This window comes from Aegilops tauschii, chromosome 4 (genome assembly GCF_002575655.3).
Source record: "Aegilops tauschii subsp. strangulata cultivar AL8/78 chromosome 4, Aet v6.0, whole genome shotgun sequence".
NCBI classification, from domain to species: domain Eukaryota; kingdom Viridiplantae; phylum Streptophyta; class Magnoliopsida; order Poales; family Poaceae; genus Aegilops; species Aegilops tauschii.
The window spans coordinates 6,032,447-6,059,943 of record NC_053038.3 but is presented as its reverse complement, the minus strand read 5'-3'; the positions used below and the strand labels follow the sequence as shown (position 1 = coordinate 6,059,943).

At 50.0% G+C, this 27,497-nt stretch overlaps 2 protein-coding genes across 2 annotated transcripts; one reads left to right on the top strand and one right to left on the bottom strand.

The window, feature by feature from the left end:
* Positions 1–3,370: 3,370 nt before the first annotated feature.
* Positions 3,371–6,194, top strand: LOC109747833 (uncharacterized). The gene is made up of 3 exons (XM_020306872.4): positions 3,371–3,844; positions 5,636–5,722; positions 5,957–6,194. Exons 1-2 carry the CDS (start codon positions 3,457–3,459, stop codon positions 5,677–5,679), a joined length of 432 nt encoding a protein of 143 aa, XP_020162461.1. The 5' UTR covers positions 3,371–3,456; the 3' UTR covers positions 5,680–5,722; positions 5,957–6,194.
* Positions 6,195–6,285: 91 nt separating this feature from the next.
* Positions 6,286–6,954, bottom strand: LOC109747832 (ferredoxin C 1, chloroplastic). Its single transcript, XM_020306871.4, has one exon. It carries the CDS (start codon positions 6,889–6,891, stop codon positions 6,457–6,459), a length of 435 nt encoding a protein of 144 aa, XP_020162460.1. The 5' UTR covers positions 6,892–6,954; the 3' UTR covers positions 6,286–6,456.
* Between the last annotated feature and the right edge of the window lie 20,543 nt (positions 6,955–27,497).

Sequence of the window (27,497 nt, the reverse complement as noted above, 5' to 3'; positions counted from 1 at the left end):
TATGGAAATTAATTTTCAAACCAGATAAATTTTCAAAACATGATAGAATCCATTTCAAATTCTTGGCATACTCCAATGAGTTATCCAAGAATAGAATGGTATCATCTGTTGGAAATATGCCCTAGAGGCAATAATAAATGGTTATTATTATATTTCTTTGTTCATGGTAATTGTCTATTATTCATGCTATAATTGTATTGTCCGGAAATCGTAATACATGTGTGAATACATAGACCACAACCTGCCCCTAGTAAGCCTCTAGTTGACTAGCTCGTTGATCAACAGATAGTCATGGTTTCCTGACTATGGACATTGGATGTCATTGATAACGGGATCACATCATTAGGAGAATGATGTGATGGACAAGACCCAACTTAAGCATAGCATAAAAGATCGTGTAGTTTCGTTTGCTAGAGCTTTTCCAATGTCAAGTATCTTTTCCTTAGACCATGAGATCGTGCAACTCCCGGATACCGTAGGAGTGCTTTGGGTGTGCCAAACGTCACAACGTAACTGGGTGACTATAAAGGTGCATTACGGGTATCTCCGAAAGTGTCTGTTGGGTTGGCACGGATCGAGACTGGGATTTGTCACTCCGTGTGACGGAAAGGTATCTCTGGGCCCACTCGGTAATGCATCATCATAATGAGCTCAATGTGACTAAGGCGTTAGTCACGGGATCATGCATTGCGGTACGAGTAAAGAGACTTGCCGGTAACGAGATTGAACAAGGTATTGGGATACCGACGATCGAATCTCGGGCAAGTAACATACCGATTGACAAAGGGAATTGCATACGGATTGATTGAATCCTCGACACCGTGGTTCATCCGATGAGATCATCGTGGAACATGTGGGAGCCAACATGGGTATCCAGATCCCGCTGTTGGTTATTGACCGGAGAGGCGTCTCGGTCATGTCTGCATGTCTCCCGAACCCGTAGGGTCTACACACTTAAGGTCCAGTGACGCTAGGGTTGTAGAGATATATGTATGCGGAAACCCGAAAGTTGTTCGGAGTCCCGGATGAGATCCCGGACGTCACGAGGAGTTCCGGAATGGTCCGGAGGTAAAGATTTATATATGGGAAGTCTTATTTTGGTCGCCGGAAAAGTTTCGCGCTTTATCGGTATTGTACCGGGAGTGCCGAAAGGGGTCCGGGGGTCCACCAAGGGGGTCCACCAGCCCCGGGGGGCCACATGGGCTGTAAGGGGTGTGCCTTGGCCTATATGGGCCAAGGGCACCAGCCCCAAGAGGCCCATGCGCAAGAGATAAGAAAGGGAGAGTCCTAAAGGGGGAAGGCACCTCCGAGGTGCCTTGGGGGGGAAGGACTCCCCCCTGGCCGCACCCTTCCTTGGAGGAATGGGCAAGGCTGCGCCCCCCCTCTCCCTTGGCCCTATATATAGTGGGGGGAAGGGAGGGCAGCAACATCTAAGCCTTGGGCGCCTCCCTCCTCCCCTGCAACACCTCTCTCTCTCTCGCAGAAGCTTGGCGAAGCCCTGCCGGAGACCCGCTACATCCACCACCACGCCGTCGTGCTGTTGGATCTCCATCAACCTCTCCCCCCCTTGCTGGATCAAGAAGGAGGAGACGTCGCTGCACCGTACGTGTGTTGAACGCGGAGGTGCCGTCCGTTCGGCACTCGGTCATCGGTGATTTGGATCACGGCGAGTACGACTCCGTCATCCACGTTCATTGGAACGCTTCCGCTCGCGATCTACAAGGGTATGTAGATGCACTCCTTTCCCCTCGTTGCTAGTAGACTCCATAGATGCATCTTGGTGAGCGTAGGAAAATTTTAAATTATGCTACGATACCCAACATCATCAGCATACTGTAGACTGATCACCCCACCTGGAAAGGCCTGAGGCAACAGTCCATAGATTAAGCCACTATTGGCAGCTTTGTGAAGCATTTTAGAGAAAACACCAGCTACCAAATTGAACAAAAGGGGTGAGTGGGGATCACCCTGTTTCAAGCCTTTTCCCCCAGAGAACTGGGGACCATTAGAGTCATTAATCCTAACCTGAAAAGTCCCTTGATAAATAGTAGACATCCCCCACTCCACCCATTTACTACCAAAGCCTCTAGAAAGAAGCATTTCCTTCAAAAACTCCCAATTAACTCTATCATATGCTTTTTCATAGTCAAGTTTAAGAATCAAACCAGCTGAACACGACCTATGAATTTCATGAATGACCTCATGAGCCATAACCACACTTTCCAAAATGAATCCGCCCTTAATTAAAGCAGTTTGGTTGGAAGAGATAAGCTTGTCACATAAGGGGGAGACACTAGTAGTCATAGCTTTAGAAAAAAAATTAACAACACAATTGCTAAGGCTGATAGGCCTAAAGTTCTTCATATCTCTAGCCATAGGAATTTTGGGAACAAGAGTAATAATGGCATGATTCAACTTATATATATCAAGATTACCATTCTCAAAGTCTCTAACCATCCATATAAAATCTTTTTTGATCAACTCCCAAAAAGTGGTTGTCCAATCCTTTCTGTTGGTTTATTTTGTAGGACAACGATTTGACCCTATGAGCAACTTTTCATCTGATGTGTCAACAATGTTACCAGGACGATTTTCGGAGATCCAGAAATGGCATTAAACTTTGTCTGGGGCGCGCTTACATGTCCTTTCAAAAAAGATTGACTTTATTACGAGATGCTATTTCTTTCCATTCATTTTTTGGTGTCGGAACCGCGGTGTTGTTCTTGCTGGAACTATCATTGTTTTCTGCTACTACCAATTTTTTTTGGCACGTCCATTTATGACTTAGTGAAGATCCGCGACGTCGAGGACGGCATTTCTTTGCTTCAATTGCGTCGATTTTTGCTATTACCGGTGACGTGTTTTGCTATATGCCTATGTCCATTCACGACGACCATGGTGCTTTACGACTTAGTTGCGACCGGCGACGATGAGGACGGCATTTTTGCTGCAACTGTGTCGGTTTTTTGCTACTACCGGCAACATGTTTGCTACATCCACTCACGACGTATATGGTGCATCAAGTGCGGTGGCTCGACGTGCGCACCCGATGAGCTGCAGGTGTTACGCGAGAGAAGACGGCGGGTGTTGCGCGAGAAAGAAGAAAATATGGAGGCGAATCATTTTTTTTCTCTAGATCCAACGGATCAGACCACTCGCATCTAACGGCCGAGCGGTCGCCCGCCTGGTTTTTTTGCCGATCGGCCGACGCCTATCACTGTATCACTGGCTTAACACTGCACGTGTTTGTTGTCTGTTTTGTAAGGCCGGTCTGGTAAACCAAATTCCCCTTCTCCTCCTCCTCCCCCTCCTGTGGGTGACACGTGTGCGGCGCGCGAGAAGCCACGCAGCACACGTGTCCGGCCACACGGCACGTTTTCTTGCCCAGTTCCCCGGCCGCTCCGCCCACTCCCGACTCCCACTCCCACTCCCCCTCCCCCTCCCCGGACGGAGCCGATGGCGACGCTGCAGCTGAACCACATCGCGCGGGAGACCGGCGACGTGCGGGGCCTGGCCGCCTTCTACGAGGAGGTGCTGGGCTTCGAGCGCGTCCCGGCCCCGGCCTACTCCGGCTTCCAGGTCGCCTGGCTCCGCCTCCCGGGCTCCCCCGACGTCGCGCTCCACATCATCGAGCGGGACCCGGCCGTCGCCGTTGCCGTCGCCGCCCCGGGGGCCGCGCAGGGAGGCGCCACGCCCGCGCAGCTGCCCAGGCGGCACCACCTCGCCTTCTCCGTGGCCGACTTCGACGGGTTCCTCACCGGGCTCAGGACCCGCGGCACCCAGCTGTTCGAGAAGTCCCAGCCCGACGGACGCACGCGCCAGGTCTTCTTCTTCGACCCCGACGGTGAGCGAGCGAGGGATTCCTCGTTATCTTCGTTGGGTTCCTATTTTCTCACCATCCTTTTAGATTTCTACTGTAATTGCCGTGGCATTTGAGTGATATTGTGTCGAATTGACGAAATTCTGAGAGAGATTCTTCAGTAGGAGAACTAGAAAACAAGTCTGCAATTTTAGGAGTGGCTTGAAATGGGAGGGTTATTCAGGTTGAGTGATGCAGGGATGCCAGCTTGACACTCGTTTGCTCCATCACAATCCATCACCTGTGCTATTTGTGAACTTGCAGTGTGCTTGTGGTGATCTTCTTCTTCAGGCAAAGATCAGAGCTGTTGGGTTTATGCATGTTTTATGTCCTTAGGATAACTTATGATTGGTAGTAGTAGTAGTGATGTTAGCTTATCATGTCAAGTTTTTGAGACGGGGTTAGTTCAGCTATGCATCTTATTTCTCCTGCATACATGTACAATTTCTCTTATAAACTGCCATTCAGTATGTAGGTACTTGTTTGGTAGATGCTTTTGTTTCACTTTTTAGTCGGGTTATGCTAAGCTGTCCTCCAAAAAGAAAACAAGGTTACTCCAATAGGGCTCTGAAAACGAGTTTTACGCTATCAGTCCCAGCAAATTAATAGAAACTACATAACGTTACCATAAATAGGTAGCAAGCCATCCTTAGGTTGATGATAAATCTTAGCCAGAGGCAGACTGTATTTGCTTGTTCGTAAGTAGTGCTGCAATTATATGTTTCCAACAGGAGACTGAAAATGGTAAATAGTTGTCCATTACTAGCCAGGACTTACTTTATCACGTGTTTAGGCTCCAAAGATAAAGCTGTGTTGTTCTGGCTAGCAAATCTGATTATGAGCCGACTGTCTGATACCTATAAATAAACTTTCCAAATCTATGGGCTATATATAATGGATTCTATCCATTGCTTTGTAGTATATCGGACCATTCTTCATATGCTAGATTTCCTTTTCCTTGTCGTACCCACTGTCAAGTGTATTGTAACAAAACCCAAAGATGGAATCTGTCATGATTAATATCATGCTTTTGTATTTCAATTCACAAGTTTATGCATTGTTACTCAGTGAGCAGTGAATATCCTGTGTGTTAGTAAAAACACTTTTGAATTCTGATATCTGAAACACAGATTGTGAATAATGAATAGACTGCATTTTTATCTGTCTTTTCATGTTTGTTGCATATAGTCTATAATGTAGTCCGTTTCAACAACACTCAACCATCATTGACAGGAGAGCGAAAATGGCAAATCATTGTCCATAACTAGCTAGAGCTTACTTTATCACGTCTTTATGCTCCAAAGATGACGCGGTGTGTTCTGGTTAGCAAAGATGATCATGAGCAGACTGTCTGATACCTATAAACTTTCCAAATCTATGGGCTATATATAATGGATTCTATCCATTGCTTTGTATATCGGACCATTCTTCATATGCTAGATTTCCTTCTCCTTTTAACTTGTGACTGGCCTTGTCGTACCCACTTCCGAGTGTAATTGTAATACAAACCCAAAGATGGCATCTGTCATGACTACCATCATGCTTTTAGATTTCAATCCAGAAGTTTATGCATGGTTACTCCGTCAGCAGTGAATTTCCTGTGTGTTAGTAACGCTTTGGAAGTCTGATATCTGAAACAAAGATTGGGAATGACAAATGGACTGCATTTTCATCTGTCTTTTCGTGTTTATTGCATACAAACTTTGTACTGCAGTCCATTCCTACTACATCCACACCTCAACCATCATTGACAGCTTGGTTCTATTTCTACCGCAGGCAATGGTCTAGAAGTCACAAGCTCGAGCCCAGGCGACAAGTAACCTGCTGGGAGCAGGAAACACCTTCTACTTCTGCGACACCCGTGTAAGTAGTAACTGATGTTGCAGTTGAGAATCCATTGCAAGCTTTGCCCGCGCCTACCATTTCCGAAATGAATTTCCTGATCTGAAATTGTACCGGCAGTTCCCCGCCGCCGCTGCGGCAAAGTAAGCAGGGAGCTGCTATGCTGCTATGCTGAAGTGCTGTCAATTGTCCTCTCTTGCACATGAGTACCGGTTACACTGATCCACATTATATACTTTGGTTGTTTGGTTGCAGGCAGTGATTACCCACCTCGAGACCGAAAAGATGATGGAAGCTCCAGAATCGTAGAGAAAACATCCAGTGCCATGTGTTACTCCCAAATAAATGATGACCTTACTACCTGTATCTATCTGCTCCCCATGCCTGTAATATGGATATGCATGTCTCTGGCTGAAGTACTGAACTTGTGCTGTGTGTTAAAACATCAAGTTAAATTAGTACTACCACAAATGATGTGCCCTTTCTCATCAAATCTTTCGATTCGTCGCCTTCACATGAAATCTTTCGATTCGCTAATGTTCCGGTTATCGCCGAATCAATGTTTCAAGCATGACAAGCAAGAATGTTTGAAGATTGTTCAGGCAACAGCTGAAGCAACTGATTATTAGGCAAAAAAAGAAACATCTTATTGCAATGGCTGGTGAAATACATTGTACAAAGCCTCGGAGCACATGAACTCTGCCGATCGACGCCGCGCGAGGTGGCCGGCGTGGGAAGATGAGGGGAGGGGTCGGTCAGTCGTTGGCGGTGGCGAGCTGGACCTGGAGCAGCTCGTCCTCGGGGATGACGCGGATGGTGCAGTCGGAGCGCGGGTAGGCGGCGCAGAGCAGCGCGTAGCCCTGCGCCACCACGTCGTCGCTGAGCATGCCGTCGCTCTGGTCCACCCTGCCGGACACCAGCCGGGCCGGGCAGGTCATGCACACCCCGAGCTTGCAGTCGTGCGGCACGTCCAGCCCCTCCTCCAGCGCGCGCTCCAGGATGTTCTCGTCCTCCTCCATCTCCACCACCCGCGACTCGCCGCCGTGCTCGATCGTCACCCGGTGCGCCCGCGGCGGGGCCGCCGTCAGGCGGACCTGCCGGCGGAGCAGGCCGGCGGCGGCGTTGTGGCCGAGATGGAGGCGCGGGGAGGAGATGGAGGCGGCGAGGTGGAGCAGCGAAGCGGCGGCCATGGCGTGCCCAGTTCAGCGTTTTTGTGCGGTGCGCGCGGCAGGGCTGGTGGTGTCGGAGCGTCAAGACGTGCTCTTCTAGAGGATAAGGCGCTGTGCTGCTCTGCTCTGCTGTCTGTCTCGCTTCGCCTTGGCGTAATCGGAGCCGTTCATTATCTTCCTGGATCCATTCTTACCCGCTAGATCCGCTTCAGGGGAAAAACATAGATTTCATGTACCGAACACCAATCTTTCGCTGCCTCCCTCCCCATTTCAGCCCCTCTAGCAGGACCCTTGAACCCGCGACCCCTATAACCGGGATAAGGGCAGAGAAAAACGCGTTTTAAGGGCCGAAATCGGTTGCGGCCGAACAGAGCCCGCAAACCCGGAGATTTCGCCCATCAAACTGTAAAACCACACGATGTAATTGACCGCGATTTTGACAAATAAAACACAAATCCCGAGAATTCAAACACAATTGTGGTGACATTTCAACATAGTTTTCGCACCACAACGCAAAAGACATCGCATCCATCATCATCATCATCATCATCATCATCATCATCACAAGATGAAACCTTCACCGCCACCATTGGCACCATCACTTGCCAAACCACCACCGAACATTGGCACCACATGGCCTCTTGCGGCGACCCTCCTCCTCTCCAAGATCTTCAACCTTGCAATGTCATGCCATTCTTTGGTGACCTCATCCATCTCATTTCGATTTATCATCATGATCTTGTTCTCCTCGGCAAGAAGCTTGGCCATGGCTCTTCTTTCCTCAATGGCGGCCTTGCGCATGGTCTCCTCCTTGAGTAGTTGCCACTTCTCTTGCTTCTCTTGAGCCTTCTTCTCGGCCAACTTTTTTTTGCCTCCAATGTCTTGATCACCAATAGCTCATTAGACTTGACCATGTGATCTAGCTTGTCCCGCAAGCTTGAAGCCTCCGCTTCCGTCTTGATCTTGTCCTTGGCCTTCACTAGTAGAAAACAGGGCTTTGGTCACAGCTCAATATACACATTAGTCCTGGTTGCATTACGAACCGGGACTAATGTGAGCATTAGTCCCGGTTCGAGCGGCTAAAGGCATTAGTCCTGGTTCAAATGAGACCTTTAGTCCTGGTTTGAGACACGAACCGGGACTAAAGGGTGCGATGCCCTTTAGTCCCGGTTCGTGTCTCAAGCCGGTCTCAAACTCTACCCCCCCGGTGTATCGTCATTTCAGTTAAAAAAACAAAAGAAAATGAAAAACACTTCAAAAAATAAAATCCTTAGAGATGTAGTTATGTTACTACATCTACTAGTTAGGAAAATTTAAAAACTTAAATTTGAACATGTTTTGCAAAAAAGTGTTATGAAAAAGTAAAACGGCAATAACTTTTGCATACGATGTAAAAAAAAGTATAATATATCAAAATGTTCAGCACAAAAATCTGCATCTGATTTTGACCGCCGTAGGCCGTTTTACAAATTTTTAGAATCCTCAAATTCTAAAAGGAAAAAAAGATATGCTCAAATTTCAGTTTTTTTGAATTTTGGTTAAATCTGGTCAAACTACTTATTCAAGAAGTATAAGTGTTACTAAATAATTATTCAAGAAAATTAGTGTTACTAAATAATTATTTCAGTTTTTTTGAATTTTGGTCAAATCTGGTCAAACTATGGTCAAACTACTTATTCAAGAAATATTAGTGTTACTAAATAATTATTGTTTTTTAGAATAATAGTTTCAAACTCAAACAGTGAAACGTGTGACTTCATGCTCAAGCTAAACTCCTAAGGGTTAATAGGATTGACATCTTAGTATTGTCAGGAAAACAACAAGTGCAGACTTGGAAACAAGGGGGAATAGAACCCGGGATTACAAATGAAATTTGAAAATCGGGATTTTTTTATTAAAAAAATAAAAAAAAATCGTAAAAATTCCTTTAGTCCCGGTTGGTACAAATGGGCCTTTTTCTACTAGTGCTTCTTGTTTTCATCGGGCTTGTTCTTGTTTCTTGGGCCATCTTCATCTTCATCTTCATCATCCATCTTGGTGAGTGCACCTCTCTTCGGTGGGGATTTTCTGTCAATCAACTTCCACTTCTCGCTATCCTTGAGAAGTTCCCAACAATGCTCTAGTTGAAATGCCTTCTTACAAGAAGCTTCCATGTCCTTGTACCTCTCTTGTGCAATTTTGTCCTAGAAAATGAAAACAATGTCAAATTATGCAACCACTCCGGCGGCTCCAAAAGATTTGCACAACGTGCGACATGAAAACAAACTCACATAGTCCAATTCAACGGTACCACTTGGAGGTGCATTACGGACTTGTTGCAAGCATGCAACCCAACGACTACAAATCGGCTTGATCACGTCCCAACGACCTTGGAGAGACTGGAAGGTGCGTGGCGTGCTGTTGGGATACTTTGCCATCGTGCGGAGGTATTGATCCTCGATCCTTTGCCAATACAGCTTCGTGGTTTGGCCGGTGCCGGTGCACGCATCAAGAGACATCGATTCCCAAGCCTTGATCAAGACTTTATCTTCCAATGGTGTGTAGTTTCTTCGATCTTGCGTGTGATTTTGCTTGCGCTTAGTCGAACACCCCCTCGTCAACCTCCTCCACATCATCTTCTTCCTCACCATGACCGTGCATGGCACCATCCATCTCATTGTAATTGTAATCACTGATCGGGGCTTGATCGATGTCGACGGTGTTGTCGTCCAACATTTGCACGAAGTCGGCAGTCGCATCATGCAAACCGGCGCTGCAATTTCGCTTGACAAGTCACGAACACACGCAATAGACAAAAGTGAAAGAAGTGCAAGCAATCGAAGCATCATACCTTAGGGCTATTCCGTCGAACATCTTGGGGGCGGGGGCGGCGGCGTCATCGGCGGACATCCTCGGGGCAGTTCTTGCTGGAGCTATCGAGGGAGGTGTTAGCGGGGTCGCTCTTGTGGTGGTCTTCTTGCGTTTCACATCGGCAACCTTCCCTTTCTTCGTCCGCGCGGGACGGACCGGATTCGTAGCGGCTGGGGCGGCGGGCGCGCGTGCCTTCCCGGGGGGCCCGCGATAGCGCCGCACTGAACGACGACGTTGCCCTGCCGCTTGCGGGGTGGCGCGATGGATCCTTGAACGGCGACGGGCGTGACATCGCCGGCAACGAGATCTGCCGAAGGGAACGGCTCATGGATGACGTCCACGATGACGGCCGACGGCTGGGAGGCTTCCAACGCGGCGGAGGGAAGAAGGGGAAGGTGCTCCGGAGCAGGCGAAGCGAGGTGGTTGGCGGTGGAAGGCAGGGGAGGCGGGAACTACCGCGCGGAAATGTCCCTCCCGCAAAATCTTGCAGCCGATAGGGGTCAGCTCGGGTCGGCCTCCCACCCCGTGAATCTAAAGGTTGAGGGCGACGTTTTTCCGTGCCCCGCAATTTTTTTACAGGTCGCGGGCTGATAAGGTGTCTGATCGGGCAACTTTTTTCGTGCGAAACCGTAAACGGGCAGTTATTTTGCGGGTCGGGGCGTTTTAAGGGGTCTGCTAGAGTTGCTCTTGCCCCCTCCGTCCCCAGGCGACCGGGAAGGCTTCTCCATCATCCCTCGCGCGGTCATCTCTTCCCACCTACCCCACCGCCGCCTTTGATTTTCCAGCGGTGATGGTAGATCCACACCGAAAGGGAAATACATAGATTTCATGTACCGAGCACCAATCTTTCTCTGCCTCCTTTGCCCCATTTCAGCCCTCCTTCCCTGCCGTCCCTAGGCGACCGGGAAAGCTTATCCATCACCCCGGGCGCGATCATCTCTTCCCATCTACCCCACCATTGCCATCGACACTGAAAGGACTGTGGTGCAGCACACGAGCAGTGTATCAAGAGGTTTACATGTATCCACTTCATCCAACAATGTGAACGTGAAACTAGGAAAAATAAAAATCTGAATCTTCATCATAAACTTGAGCACGTGCTGCTCTCATTTCAAAGCACCCACGCGCGCAACTAGTCAGCTGAATGTTCTCCCCGTCACTGTTCCTTCCGCACGGCCGGTGTGCCCGTCAGCTGTCACTAACAAAGTAGTCAACGATAGTTCTACTCCAAGAAAAGTAGGAAACACATTTTTTTTTTGAGGGAAGGAAACACATTCTTTGGCTGTCACTGAAGCACGTACTGCTAGATTTAATTTACCCCAAGTCGCCGCCTTGTTGCGCCAACACCGACCAGGTTCGTCCAAGCTCAATGGATGCCTGCCACCATTCGTTCCCTGTCCCTCCAGTTGCTGCCTATATTCATGAGTACCCTGACCGGACCTTTCGCCGGAAGATGGAGGAATCGGCCGCTCCTTTTCAGGTCGGCATGCCCGGTAGGCGGTAGCAGGATAGGGACACGGACGACTTGCAAGTTGCTGCAGCACGACTCGGAACCTTACCTTACCTTACCTAGCCGCGCGGATACTCTCGCCGTCTTGCATGCGTTGAAAGTTGAAACTCCAATCAAAACTCAATACACCATCTTGCCGGCATCTATGCCAGCAGTGCCACCTTGTTGTACTCTAGCCGCGGCACTGGCATTATGCGGCGTCGCCGGCCCGCGGGGAGGGAGCATGCAGAAGCCGACACCTCTGCTTGACGACCCCGACGACCGGACTCGATCGGCGGAGCTTTCTCGGCGGTTTCTCTAATTCTCTCCGGCGTCGGCGTCGACTCTGCATGGAGAAAAGTGCGCGCGCGGCAGTGCAGCAACGAGGCAACCGGGGCTTGCTCTGTTCCGAGCGAGCCGGCCGGTGGCTGGCGTCGGCGGGGCAGCACGAGGGGAAGACTCTTCGTGCATGGAAGAAAACCAACCATATCGTGGATGTGATCAGGGCCGGCCCTAGCAACGAGGTACCATGGACCTAATAGCTAGCTATAACAAAGTAACATAAATATTTTCATTGACATACATTGCATATCATGAAAATTATTCTAATGACATAAACATAAAAAATATACCTTTAATTGGAAAATAGTCTTAATACACTGGACGCGGAGTTTCTGAACCCGAGCTCAAATGAGCTCCGGTGAACAGTAAAATCAAACTAAATAAAAAAAAATTCAAAAAAATCCAATTTTTTTTGAGAGAAACATTGACAAAAGTTTTAAGTGCTTGTAAAAGTTCGTCATGAAATCACATTTCTAGAAGGCGTGGCAAAAAAAAAAAACAGTACTCTGAAAAAGCTACTTTCAAAAGCATTTTGGAGCACTGAATTTGTTTTTTTTGCCACGCCTTACAGGAATGTGATTTCATGATGAATTTTTTGCAAGCACTTAGAACTTTTGTCAATGTTTCTCCCAATTTTTTTTGGAAATTTTTGATTTTTTTTCGATTTTACTGTTCACCGAGCTCAAATGAGCTCGGGAGCAGAAAGGCACTTTCGTAATACACTATACATATGTGATTACATGATGACAATAATGATTATAAGATGAAAAACTCTACCCTTCACCCGGCTAATGCGTCCACCACCTGCATAGCCGTCAGATCAATCCTGGTCGAGCGCTCATGCTGGCCACAAGTCCCGCGCATCCAGTTTTTTTCTGCAACAAAGATCTTGTTTCAGAAAGAAAAGAAGGGTTCGATGGTGAAGGTTTTTTTCCCTGCAACAGGGGTCTTGTTTCAGAATGTTTAGCAATAGAGGTCTTATTACAGAAAAAACTGGTTCAGTGATGATGTTTTTTTTTCTGCAACATTGGTCTTGTTTCAGAAACATAACCTCGGTTGCAGAAAGATGTTAGCATAGGGGAGGAGTGCCCGATGGCTGTTTCCAGCAGCATGGGCGCCGGTCTCAATAAACTTATCATCCGGCGGACGCGTAACACTGCCTTCATAAGATACATGCCTTTGAAATGGAATTTTAATTAACTATCAGTGGCGCGAAGCAGCTTAGCCCCGGGGAGCTAAAGGTTATACCTTTGTAAGCGAACTGTGGGAAGCCGGGGACGAAAGCGAATTCGTCGCAATAGCCACCAATCCGGCGAGGTGGTTTCGCCGTGCCGAGCTCAGGGAACCGGATTCGCCCGACCCCGATGCGCCTGTCGAGCCGAAGCGAGTGCTCGATCAAAGAACCTTTATAGATCCTCATCATCCTCAGGTTCTGGATACAGAGCGAGAAGGGAATCTTCCTGCTCGAATGGAAGACTTTTGAAAGAGGGGGGAGAAATCAATCACATGCGTGAGCGGATCGAGCTATCACCATGAGGGGATACAGATCTGATTTGGATAGCCCAGCCATCTGGGTTGCCGACTACGGATTATCGGGTTAATTCGATTCGTTGGTGGTCGGACTAGGGATAGCATTTCTCTTCTGCATGTCTATGTAGTTTTGCAAAACCCAAACACCTCAGAGATCGATATAGAGGTAGGAATTTGTCGAACGAACCACACTCCTTCGTAGACGTCAGGAGTCAATTGATGAACCGGCTTGGTATCTCTCTTCCCTGTAGAAAACCAATCACAAGTCCCTCCTTCTTGTAAAAGGAAGGTTCTATACTTCTGGTTATGCCAACTATATATCTTAACATTGCTGACTAAAAAACAACTATTGAATAAATATAACATGGTGAAGTGGTCGTAGGGGGGGGGGGGCAAATGCCCCATGTCCATCCCATGGTATTGATGTTATGTTAGGGCATCTCCAACGTTGACCAGTAAACTAATACTGTAAATATTTGTTTTTATGTTCGGATGTGGTCCACGGACATGATGCAGGAGGGACATTCAATGCTATTCACAAATTAATTCGGTTGGAAGGAGAGAGAGTAGAGGGGGATTATGCGTGCGATGGGATATTGTGGTGTGTTGTTCGGTAGGGAGGATGTAACACCCTGGGAATCATGCTACAGTAACTCCCTGTGATTAAGCTAATCATGTTGCTAAACAGGGCTTGATCACATTTGAATCACCTTCCTTTTCTAACTCCTAGTTCAAACTTCAAATATAATTAAAGTGAAAAATAAAAGTTTTCAAAAACTCAAACAAAAATGTTCAGTGGGTGCCAAATATTACACTGGTAATTATGGTGGAGAAAACGCATTTTTATAAAATACCTAAATACTCTTAAATGAAATAAAACAGAAAAGAAAATAAACAAATAAAAAGAAAACAGAAAACAGAACACAGAACACAGGCAGAGGAAAAAAAAAGAGGAAAAGGCCCTTCCCCCCCGGACCCATGGCCCATCTGCACCGAACCCCCGGCCCAAGCTGGGCCGCACCCCCGCCCCCGGCCCAGCCCACCTCTCCTCCCTCGCCCCCTTCCCTGTTCCCCCGACCGGGTCGGAACAGGGGCGCGCTCCCGCCCGACCACCTCGCCGGCACCGACGCCGGAGAGGATAAGGGCGCCAGCGGCCCCCGTCTCCTCGGGCCTCTCTCCCACTCACCCCGCTCACTCCCTCGGCCTCTGCGCCTCTCCCCCCGCCAGATCCCCCTCCCTCTCCCCTTCGATCCCCTCTGCCCGCGCGTGCTCGCCGCCGTTCACCGTCGAACTCGCGGCCACCGTGCCCAGATCGCCCCGACGACGTGCCCGAACGACACCCCGCCGTCGACTACGCCAACGGGAACGAGCCGAGCGCCTCCGCACCGACCTCCCCGAGCTCGTCTTCAACCTTCGGCCGCCGTCGATCGTCGCCGATTCCGGCTACCCCGCGCCCTCCCCGAGCACGCTGCCACTCCCTACGGCTACGCTGTGAGCTCCCGCATCTCCTCCCCCTCTCCGTTAGCTCGCCCGCGCTCCGTAGCTGCTCCCCCACGCGCGCCCGAACGCCGTGCCGCGGAGCTCGCCGCCGGCGGGTCTCCGGTGACCAAATGGTCACGGGCATAGGCCCGCTAGCCCGACCGCACCGTGCCGCACCCGCCTAGCTACTTAGTTCGGCCGTTCGCGCGCTCTAACGCAGCTTCCGTCGGGCACCCGTAGCACCTCGCCGCCGGCGAGCTCGTAGCGGTCGTCCCCGGCCGTTCCAGCCCCTCCGACCACCGCCGTTGGACGTGCGACGTCGAGCCGCGTCGAACGCGCCCAGCCCCGCCCCCGCAAACCCACTGTGGGTGAAACCCGTACCCCTCCCGAGCCGCGCCGCCGTGCGTTTGGCTGCCGGCGTTGCTCCGGCGCCGGCCGCCGACGTGGCACACCTGGGGCCACCCGTGGGTCACTGCCAGTGGCCCCCACGGGCCCCAGTTGACTGGGTTGACCCAGTCAACTGCTGACTGGGCAGGCCCAGTCACTGACATGCGGGCCCCGTCGCAGAAATTAAAAAAATAAAGAAAAAGGAAATGTTTTATAAATAAAAACAATTAGTTTAACTAAACACTCACTGACATGTGGGGCCCACCCTTCTAATTATACTGTTAGATTAGTTTAATTAAGTATTAGACTAACAGAGGCTGACATGTGGGTCCCACTGGACCCACCTGTCTGGTTTGACTGGTCAGCCGACCTGTTGACCTGCTGACGTCAGCTTTGCCTCATGCTGACGTCATAATTCCTTTTTGCTGAATAAAAATAATTCCAGAAATTCAAATAAACTTTGAAAATTCATATCTTTTAAACCGTAACTCGGATGAAAATGTTTTCTATATGAAAGTTGCTCAGAACGACGAGACGAATCCAAATACGCAGTCCGTTCGTCCACCACACCTCCCTAACCTATTGAACTAGCAACTTTCCCCCTCCGGTCCGTTTGTCCGAAAACGCGAAACATCGGGAATACCTCCCGGATGTTCCCCCCCTTCACCGGTACCACCTACTGTCGCGTTAGGACACACCTAGCACCGCTCATTGACACGTCACGCATCGTCATGCTTATGTTTGCATTGTATTTACTGTTTCTTCCCCTCTTCTCTCCGGTAGACTACGAGACCGACACTGCTGCTGTCCAGTTCGACTACGGAGTTGACGACCCCTCCCACTTGCCAGAGCAACCAGGCAAGCCCCCCCTTGATCACCAGATATCGCCTATTCTTCTCTATACTGCTTGCATTAGAGTAGTGTAGCATGTTACTGCTTTTCGATATCCTATCCTGATGCATAGCCTATCCTTGCTACTACTGTTGATACCTTTACCTGCAATCCTACATGCTTAGTATAGGATGCTAGATTTCCATCAGTGGCCCTACATTCTTGTCCGTCTGCTGTGCTATACTATCGGGCCGTGATCACCTGGGCGGTGATCACGGGTATATACTTATATACTACATACATGACACATGTGATGACTAAAGTCGGGTCGGCTCGTAGGAGTACCCGCAAGTGGATCTTTGTGGCGGAGCGACAGGGCAGGTTGAGACCGACTAGGTGAGAGGTGGGCCTGGCCCTGGTCGGCGTTCGCGAATACTTAACACGCTTAACGAGATCTTGGTATTTGATCTGAGTCTGGCCATTTGGTCTATACGCACTAGCCATCTACGCGGGAGTAGTTATGGGTATCCCGGCGTCGTGGTATCAGCCGAAGCCTTCTTGACGTCAGCGACTGAGTGGCGCGCGCCGGATTGGACTGGAACGCCACTAGGCTAGGTCTGCTTCCGGCCGCGTACGCAACGTGCAGGTGTGCATAGGGCGATGGGCCCAGACCCCTGCGCGCATAGGGTTAGACCGGCGTGCTGACCGCTCTGTTGTGCTTAGGTGGGGCTGCGACGCGTTGATCTTACGAGGCCGGGCATGACCCATGAAAGTGTGTCCGGCCAAATGGGATCGAGCGTGTTGGGTTATGTGGTGCACCCCTGCAGGGAAGTTTATCTATTCGAATAGCCGTGTCCCTCGGTAAAAGGACGACCCGGAGTTGTACCTTGAGCTTATGACAACTAGAACTGGATACTGAATAAAATACACCCTTCCAAGTGCCAGATACAACCCGGTGATCGCTCTCTAACAGGGCGACGAGGAGGGGATCGCCGGGTAGGATTATGCTATGCGATGCTACTTGGAGGACTTCACTCTATTCTCTTCTATATGCTGCAAGATGGAGATGTCCAGAAGCGTAGTCTTCGACAGGACTAGCTATCCCCCTTTTAATTCTGGCATTCTGCAGTTCAGTCCACTGATATGTCCCTTTACACATATACCCATGCATATGTAGTATAGCTCCTTGCTTGCGAGTACTTTGGATGAGTACTCACGGTTGCTTCTCTCCCTCTTTCCCCCTTCCTATCTATCTGTTTGTCGCAACCAGATATTGGAGTCCAGGAGCCAGACGCCACCGTCGACGACGACTCCCACGACACTGGAGGTGCCTACTACTACGTGCAGGCCGCTGACGACGACCAGGAGTAGTTAGGAGGTCCCAGGCAGGAGGCCTTGCCTTTTCGATCGTTGCTACCTTTGTGCTAGCCTTCTTAAGGCAAACTTGTTTAACTTATGTCTGTACTCAGATATTGTTGCTTCCGCTGACTCGTCTATGATCGAGCAATTGTATTCGAGCCCTCGAGGCCCCTGGCTTGTATTATAATGCTTGTATGACTTATTTATGTTGTAGAGTTGTGTTGTGATATCTTCCCGTGAGTCCCTGACCTTGATCGTACACATTTGCATGCATGATTAGTGTACGGTCAAATCGGGGGCGTCACAAGTTGGTATCAGAGCCGACTGCCTGTAGGAATCCCCCTTTCCACACTCCTTGGCCGAAGTCGAGTCTAGACATTATAAAACTTTTACTAACATGGCTGTGTGTCTTACGGGCCCACGTCGCCATTGGGTGGTACTAGGATCTTTTACTCATCGACCTTTACTCTGGGACTCTGAACTCTCTTCTACTCGGGTTAAACGAATTTACTAACTTTAACACTAGGATCCCGTGACCGCGTTCACCCCAAAGATGGATAAGCCATAGTTGTTTCTTAGAATAGTATTTTGAACAATTCACACACTGTCAATTGACTCCTTTGAAACGTCTTTGCTTTCAGATGGAACCCACGAGGCAGGTCGTTCGCCACACGATGGCCATTGGTGCCTCGGGATCACCTGCGGTGCTAGCTGAGATGATGACCTATCTGGGTTATCGCTGGCACCCTGAGTACACCGTCTACGAGGAGTACCAGGACTTTAACCAGGAGCAGTACCGTGCCATCGTCCACCTCTACTCTCGGGAGTATGACTCCACTACTGTGCTGCACACCGCACATGGTGTTGGTGTGACCATCGATATGGCTGTCCACGATGCTGCCTATGCTGCTCTGACACGTCTTCGTGGAGAGTATCAGGAGTTGGACACCTCCCCTTTCAGGCACATTGCTATCGCCTCTGATGTTGGTGCGGAGGGATACTATACTGCTGCCTACTCCACTGTCACCCGAGAGCCCTTCTACCATCAGCACCTGGTTCTGCATGCTGATGGGCTGGATCGAGCTAACCGAGCTCTTCGCCACGAGATGTACACCACCCGTCAGCACCTTTACCGTGCTCTGACGCTGCTGCACCCCTTTGTCCGATCTGGTCAGGTACCGCGTACTGCGATCTACCCAGCCAGGACCGTGATGCCCCACGGTGTCGGTTGGCCAGAGGTGGGAGGCTACTCTCCCGCACTTGGTCCTCTTCTGCCACCTGAGCGTCGGGCTCTACACCTGAGTATCCGCGGCCCCCAGTCTGCTGACGTGGAGGGCTATCCGTTGCCTCACTACCAGCTGTCGGGCTACGATTACCTCCACAGTACCTCTTGGGACTGATGTAGGTTTGCTTGTAGTATTAGCTGCAGTCGCCGCGAGCCTGTGTGCCGCCTATGATGTTTTAGTCTATGTACTGAACTCTATGCATGACCGCTTTTGTAAGTTATGCCGATTACTATGTAATAGCTATCGTGCCCCTTTCATTATGCATGTTTCATCATGAATGATTCTTGTCATTGCAAATTTCTCAATGCTGAACTACCCCTGTTATAAATTAGCAGGATGGTTAGACCAGGTGGTCGTGGTCGTGGTGGCGATGCCCCACCACCACCTGAGTACATGGCTGGTATGATCCAACAGTTTGAACTGAACCGCCAATTCATGGAAAATATGATGGCTCAGTTCCCTCGCCCCAATATGAACCAGCAGCCAGCTCAAGTGACTCTTCAAGATTTCATACGCCTCAACCCAACCATCTACCGCAGCTCAACTCAGCCTCTGGATGCTGATGACTGGCTCCGTGACATCACCTATGAGATGGAGTCTGCTGATGTAGCCCCTGCCAGCTATGTCACCTTTGCTTCCTTCTTCTTGAAGGGACCCGCAGCTCAATGGTGGGACAGCCACAGGTGTACTCTGACAGCTGGAACAATCATCACATGGCCAGACTTCCAAGCAGCTTTCCGTGCCCGCTTCATTCCTCAAGGAGTCATGGACCGGAAGAAGCGTGAGTTCCGCAACCTCACCCAAGGCAACAAAACTGTTGAAGCTTATCAGCGGGAGTTTCTGGACTTGTCCCGCTATGCTGAAGAAGACATTGCAACTGATGCACGCAGACAGGAGAAGTTCCGTGATGGCCTTCAAGCTGACATCAAGCTCGCACTTCTAGTGCATGACTTTGCTGATTTCTCCACCTTGGTGAACAAGGCCATCAATGTCGAAACTGGTCTGCAGGAATACCAGAGCTCTCACAGGCGCAACCGTGACACGGGCTCATCTTCGGGCTCGCCCGCACAGAAGCGTAAGATATGGATCCCGAACAGCATGTACCGTCCAAATGCATCTGCCCCAAGGCAGACATATGCTGCACCTCGTCTGCCTCCACCGCCATCTAGGCAGTCAAGACTTCCAGCTCCACCATCCCAAGCTCCTGTTCCCACTCCGAATAATGGCTTGTGCTTCAGGTGTGGTCAACCAGGACACCGTGCTAGAGAATGCAACCAGAACCAGAATCAACTGGCCCTTCCAGCAACTGGCCGTGGTAACAATCAGCCCCGCAACAACAATGCTAAGTCTTATGGTCGTGCTCATGCCAACCACGTTGATCTCAACGAAGCTCAAGACCAGCCTGCTACTGTGATGGGTACACTCCTCGTAAATTCAGTACCAGCATCCGTTTTATTTGATACAGGTGCATCGCATTCATTCATGTCAGAAGATTTTGCATACAAGCACGACGTTAAATGTGAGGAGATGAACACCTCTGTATTGGTCAAAACCCCCGTGGGACAGTGTCAAACCTCCTTGGTTGGCATCGATGTTCCCGTGGAAATCGAAGGGCTGGAATTCTATGCCTCTCCCATTATCCTGAAGTCGTCTAACATCGACCTCATTTTGGGTATGGATTGGTTGAAAGCGCATACTGCTTCTATAGTTTGCGCCACTAAAACCGTCCATCTATTACACCCTTCAGATGAAATAGTTGCTTACCAAGCTCATCTGGTGCAAAATGCCGAGGCAAGGCTCTATGCCTTGAATGCATTGAACGCTGCACCACTCGAGGGCATTGAAAACATTCCCGTCGTGCGTGAATTCCTCGACGTCTTCCCTGAAGAACTTCCAGGGATTCCCCCTGCTAGAGCTGTCGAATTCATCATCGACTTGAAACCAGGCACCACTCCTATAGCCAAGCGACCCTACAAAATGCCGCCGCATGAACTCCTTGAGCTTAAGGAGGAAATCGACAAATCTCTTCGCAAAGGATTCATTCGCCCAAGTTGCTCTCCTTGGGGAGCACCTTCTCTCTTTGTCAAGAAGAAGGATGGGACAAACCGGTTAGTTCAAGACTACCGTCCTATAAACCAAGCTACCATTCAGAATAAGTACCCTCTTCCTCGGATCAATGATCTGTATGATCAACTGGCGGGTTCGTCAGTGTTCTCTAAGCTCGACTTGAGGTTGGGCTACCACCAGATCCGTGTTCGCGAAGAGGATATCCCAAAGACCGCCTTCGTGACTCGCTATGGTTCATACGAGTACACCGTCATGTCTTTCGATTTAACCAATGCTCCAGCCACCTTCTCTCGTCTGATGAACTACATATTCATGGATTACCTCGACAAGTTCGTCGTGGTTTATCTGGATGATATCCTGATATTTTCCAAGAACGAAGAAGAACATGCTGAACATCTTCGACTTGTGCTGGAAAAGCTACGAGAACATCAACTATATGCCAAGTTCTCCAAATGTGAATTCTGGCTACCCGAAGTAACCTATCTCAGGCATGTCATCTCTAAGGATGGTATTGCCGTCAACCCTGAACGAGTTCAGGCTATTCTTGATTGGACTCCTCCCAAGAACGTTAAGCAAGTCAGAAGTTTTCTCGGTCTCGCCAGCTATTGCCGTCGATTCGTCGAGAACTTCTCTAAGATCGCCAGGCCCCTGACTAACCTGTTGCATAAGGGTGTCAAGTTCCAATGGACAGACAAATGTCAGGAAAATTTCCAGGCACTCAAAGACAAGTTGACTTCTGCCCCAGTTCTAGCTCCACCTGATACTAAGAAGGACTTCATCATTTACTGCGACGCTTCCCGTCAAGGATTAGGCTGTGTCCTAATGCAAGACCGCAAAGTGATTGCTTATGCCTCTCGACAATTGCGCCCTCACGAAGAGAACTACCCAGTTCACGACCTCGAACTTGCTGCTGTCATTCATGCGCTGAAGCAGTGGCGACATTACCTTCTCGGTAATCGTTGCGAGATCTTCACTGACCACCAAAGTCTGAAGTATCTGTTTACTCAGCCAGATCTGAACCTCCGTCAGCAGAGATGGATGGAGCTTGTTGCAGACTTTGACTTGGGTATTTCCTATACGCCAGGCAAGGCTAATGTAATGGCTGATGCATTGAGCCGCAAGTCTTACTGCAACCACCTCCAGGTTCATACAGTTCAGCCCTCGCTTGTTGAAGAATTCAGGAAGCTGAACCTCCATATTGTTCCTTCGGGTGCACTCATTCCCCCTCCTAAGGAGTTTGGCAAGGTGAACCTCCACGTTGTTACCCAGGGTTCTCTCAATACCCTAGTTGCTAAACCAGATCTCGAGGACAGCATCAAAAGGCTACAGAAGTATGACTCTGAAGCCCACAAGATTAAGCGCTACCTCGCAGAAGGAAAGCCCTCATTCTTCACCATTGCTGAAGATGGCACCCTATACTTCAAGGGCCGCCTAGTGGTGCCATGTGCAGAGAAAAACCTGGATATGACACAGGAAGTTATGAAAGAAGCTCATGATACGCCTCTGTGTATCCATCCTGGTAGTACAAAGATGTATCAAGACATCCGACAGAGATTCTGGTGGTCTAATATGAAGCAAGACATTGCTCGTTATGTTGCTGAGTGTGACGTTTGCCGTCGTATCAAAGCAGAACATCAAAGGCCTGCTGGAACTCTGCAACCTATCTCTATTCCTGAATGGAAATGGGACCATGTTGAGATGGACTTCGTCACTGGGTTTCCCAAATCACAGAAAGGTAATGATGCTATTCTTGTCGTCATTGACCGGCTTTCCAAAGTTGCACATTTCCTGGCAGTCAAAGAAACGATCACTGCTAGCCAGTTGGCAACGCTCTATATGTCCAGGATTGTTTCACTCCACGGTATTCCATTGGTTATCAGTTCAGACTGTGGCAGCTTATTCACTTCAAGATTCTGGGCAAGTTTCCAAGAAGCTATGGGAACTCATCTGTCATTCAGTACTGCGTTTCATCCTCAATCGCAAGGACAAGTTGAACGCGTCAATCAAGTTCTCGAAGACATGCTTCGAGCTTGCGTTATTTCCTTCGGCAAGAAATGGGAGGAATCTCTCCCGTATGCTGAGTTCTCTTATAATAATAGCTATCAAGCTAGTCTGAAGATGGCCCCCTTCGAAGTGTTATATGGACGAAAGTGCCGAACCCCTCTAAACTGGTCAGAAACTGGGGAACGTCCACTCTTCGGTCCGGATATTATCCAAGATGCCGAAGAACAAGTCCGCATTATTCGCGAGAATCTCAAGACTGCTTAGTCACGTCAGAAGAGTCAGTATGACCGTCATCATAAAGACATGGTCTATCAACCTGGCGAGAAGGCTTATCTTCGAGTCACACCTATGAAGGGTGCTCACCGCTTCGGGATCAAGGGCAAACTAGCTCCTCGCTATATTGGCCCATTCACTATTCTCGAAAGGCGTGGAAAAGTGGCATACCAGCTGGAGCTACCGCCGAACCTTTCTCAGGTTCACGATGTGTTCCATGTGTCACAGCTCCGCCGTTGCTTCAAGGATCCAATCCGAGCTGTGGATCATGAAGTGCTCGAATTGCAGCAAGACCTCTCCTATAAGGAGCATCCGGTCCGCATTCTCGACCAAGCTGAACGCCGCACACGTCAGAAGGCGATCAAGTTTCTCAAAGTCCAGTGGTCGCACCATTCTGAAGATGAGGCCACTTGGGAACGAGAGGATCGTCTGCGCGAAGAATACCCCGCACTGTTTCCTTCTACCTCCTAAATCTCGGGACGAGATTTCTTGTAGTGGAGGAGATTTGTAACACCCTGGGAATCATGCTACAGTAACTCCCTGTGATTAAGCTAATCATGTTGCTAAGCAGGGCTTGATCACATTTGAATCACCTTCCTTTTCTAACTCCTAGTTCAAACTTCAAATATAATTAAAGTGAAAAATAAAAGTTTTCAAAAACTCAAACAAAAATGTTCAGTGGGTGCCAAATATTACACTGGTAATTATGGTGGAGAAAACACATTTTTATAAAATACCTAAATACTCTTAAATGAAATAAAACAGAAAATAAAATAAACAAATAAAAAGAAAACAGAAAACATAACACAGGCAGAGGAAAAAAAAAAGGAAAAGGCCCTTCCCCCCTGGACCCGTGGCCCATCTGCACCGAACCCCCGGCCCAAGCTGGGCCGAACCCCCGCCCCCGGCCCAGCCCACCTCTCCTCCCTCGCCCCCTTCCCTGTTCCCCCGACCGGGTCGGAACAGGGGCGCGCTCCCGCCCGACCACCTCGCCGGCACCGACGCCGGAGAGGATAAGGGCGCCGGCGGCCCCCGTCTCCTCGGGCCTCTCTCCCACTCACCCCGCTCACTCCCTCGGCCTCTGCGCCTCTCCCCCCGCCAGATCCCCTCCCTCTCCCCTTCGATCCCCTCTGCCCGCGCGTGCTCGCCGCCGTTCACCGTCGAACTCGCGGCCACCGTGCCCAGATCGCCCCGACGACGTGCCCGAACGACTCCCCGCCGTCGACTACGTCGACTACGCCAACGGGAACGAGCCGAGCGCCTCCGCACCGACCTCCCCGAGCTCGTCTTCAACCTTCGGCCGCCGTCGATCGTCGCCGATTCCGGCTACCCCGCGCCCTCCCCGAGCACGCTGCCACTCCCTACGGCTACGCTGTGAGCTCCCGCATCTCCTCCCCCTCTCCGTTAGCTCGCCCGCGCTCCGTAGCTGCTCCCCCACGCGCGCCCGAACGCCGCGCCGCGGAGCTCGCCGCCGGCGGGTCTCCGGTGACCAAATGGTCACGGGCATAGGCCCGCTAGCCCGACCGCACCGTGCCGCACCCGCCTAGCTACTTAGTTCGGCCGTTCGTGCGCTCTAACGCAGCTTCCGTCGGGCACCCGTAGCACCTCGCCGCCGGCGAGCTCGTAGCGGTCGTCCCCGGCCGTTCCAGCCCCTCCGACCACCGCCGTTGGACGTGCGACGTCGAGCCGCGTCGAACGCGCCCAGCCCCGCCCCCGCAAACCCACTGTGGGTGAAACCCGTACCCCTCCCGAGCCGCGCCGCCGTGCGTTTGGCTGCCGGCGTTGCTCCGGCGCCGGCCGCCGACGTGGCACACCTGGGGCCACCCCTGGGTCACTGCCAGTGGCCCCCACGGGCCCCAGTTGACTGGGTTGACCCAGTCAACTGCTGATTGGGCAGGCCCAGTCACTGACATGAGGGCCCCGCCGCAGAAATTAAAAAATAAAGAAAAAGGAAATGTTTTATAAATAAAAATAATTAGTTTAACTAAACACTCACTGACATGTGGGGCCCACCCCTCTAATTATACTGTTAGATTAGTTTAATTAAGTATTAGACTAACAGAGGCTGACATGTGGGTCCCACTGGACCCACCTGTCTGGTTTGACTGGTCAGCCGACCTGTTGACCTGCTGACGTCAGCTTTGCCTCATGCTGACGTCATAATTCCTTTTTGCTGAATAAAAATAATTCCAGAAATTCAAATAAACTTTGAAAATTCATATCTTTTAAACCGTAACTCGGATGAAAATGTTTTCTATATGAAAGTTGCTCAGAACGACGAGACGAATCCAAATACGCAGTCCGTCCGTCCACCACACCTCCCTAACCTATTGAACTAGCAACTTTCCCCCTCCGGTCCGTCTGTCCGAAAACGCGAAACATCGGGAATACCTCCCGGATGTTCCCCCCCTTCACCGGTACCACCTACTGTCGCGTTAGGACACACCTAGCACCGCTCATTGACACGTCACGCATCGTCATGCTTATGTTTGCATTGTATTTACTGTTTCTTCCCCTCTTCTCTCCGGTAGACTACGAGACCGACACTGCTGCTGTCCAGTTCGACTACGGAGTTGACGACCCCTCCCACTTGCCAGAGCAACCAGGCAAGCCCCCCCCTTGATCACCAGATATCGCCTATTCTTCTCTATACTGCTTGCATTAGAGTAGTGTAGCATGTTACTGCTTTTCGATATCCTATCCTGATGCATAGCCTATCCTTGCTACTACTGTTGATACCTTTACCTGCAATCCTACATGCTTAGTATAGGATGCTAGATTTCCATCAGTGGCCCTACATTCTTGTCCGTCTGCTGTGCTATACTATCGGGCCGTGATCACCTGGGCGGTGATCACGGGTATATACTTATATACTACATACATGACACATGTGATGACTAAAGTCGGGTCGGCTCGTAGGAGTACCCGCAAGTGGATCTTTGTGGCGGAGCGACAGGGCAGGTTGAGACCGCCTAGGTGAGAGGTGGGCCTGGCCCTGGTCGGCGTTCGCGAATACTTAACACGCTTGGCGTTCGCGAATACTTAACACGCTTAACGAGATCTTGGTATTTGATCTGAGTCTGGCCATTTGGTCTATACGCACTAGCCATCTACGCGGGAGTAGTTATGGGTATCCCGGCGTCGTGGTATCAGCCGAAGCCTTCTTGACGTCAGCAACTGAGTGGCGCGCGCCGGATTGGACTGGAACGCCACTAGGCTAGGTCTGCTTCCGGCCGCGTACACAACGTGCAGGTGTGCATAGGGCGATGGGCCCAGACCCCTGCGCGCATAGGGTTAGACCGGCGTGCTGACCGCTCTGTTGTGCTTAGGTGGGGCTGCGACGCGTTGATCTTACGAGGCCGGGCATGACCCATGAAAGTGTGTCCGGCCAATTGGGATCGAGCGTGTTGGGTTATGTGGTGCACCCCTGCAGGGAAGTTTATCTATTCGAATAGCCGTGTCCCTCGGTAAAAGGACGACCCGGAGTTGTACCTTGAGCTTATGACAACTAGAACTGGATACTGAATAAAATACACCCTTCCAAGTGCCAGATACAACCCGGTGATCGCTCTCTAACAGGGCGACGAGGAGGGGATCGCCGGGTAGGATTATGCTATGCGATGCTACTTGGAGGACTTCACTCTATTCTCTTCTATATGCTGCAAGATGGAGATGTCCAGAAGCGTAGTCTTCGACAGGACTAGCTATCCCCCTTTTAATTCTGGCATTCTGCAGTTCAGTCCACTGATATGTCCCTTTACACATATACCCATGCATATGTAGTATAGCTCCTTCCTTGCAAGTACTTTGGATGAGTACTCACGGTTGCTTCTCTCCCTCTTTCCCCCCTTCCTATCTATCTGTTTGTCGCAACCAGATATTGGAGTCCAGGAGCCAGACGCCACCGTCGACGACGACTCCCACGACACTGGAGGTGCCTACTACTACGTGCAGGCCGCTGACGACGACCAGGAGTAGTTAGGAGGTCCCAGGCAGGAGGCCTTGCCTTTTCGATCGTTGCTACCTTTGTGCTAGCCTTCTTAAGGCAAACTTGTTTAACTTATGTCTGTACTCAGATATTGTTGCTTCCGCTGACTCGTCTATGATTGAGCAATTGTATTCGAGCCCTCGAGGCCCCTGGCTTGTATTATAATGCTTGTATGACTTATTTATGTTGTAGAGTTGTGTTGTTATATCTTCCCGTGAGTCCCTGACCTTGATCGTACACATTTGCGTGCATGATTAGTGTACGGTCAAATCGGGGGCGTCACAGAGGAGAAGGGGATCATGCATGTGAAGAGAAAGAAAAGAGAGGAGAACCACGTGGGGGCTTTTTGTTGGTGAATTGCATGTCCGGACTCTGGCATAGCTCTCCCAGTTTAGTTCCAATTTACGGGAAAACAGACATTCAAACCACTTCACGGACTGATAGAGTCCCAACTGGATGACAAAAGTTAACACAAGTGGGCCGAACACCACAATCTAGACATATACCGGAGCTTGAGGGTCTCCTTTAAAGATGCCCTTATGTATATAATACTCCCTCAATTTCTAAATATAAGTATTTTTAGAGATTTCAATATGGACTACATACGGATATATATATAGACATGTTTTAGAGTGTAGATTCACTCATTTTGCTCTGTATATAGTCCATATTGGAAGAGAACGGACGTTTGGCTCTCGGCCTCCATGGAGACCTTTTTTTTGGAAAAAACAAAATTCAAACT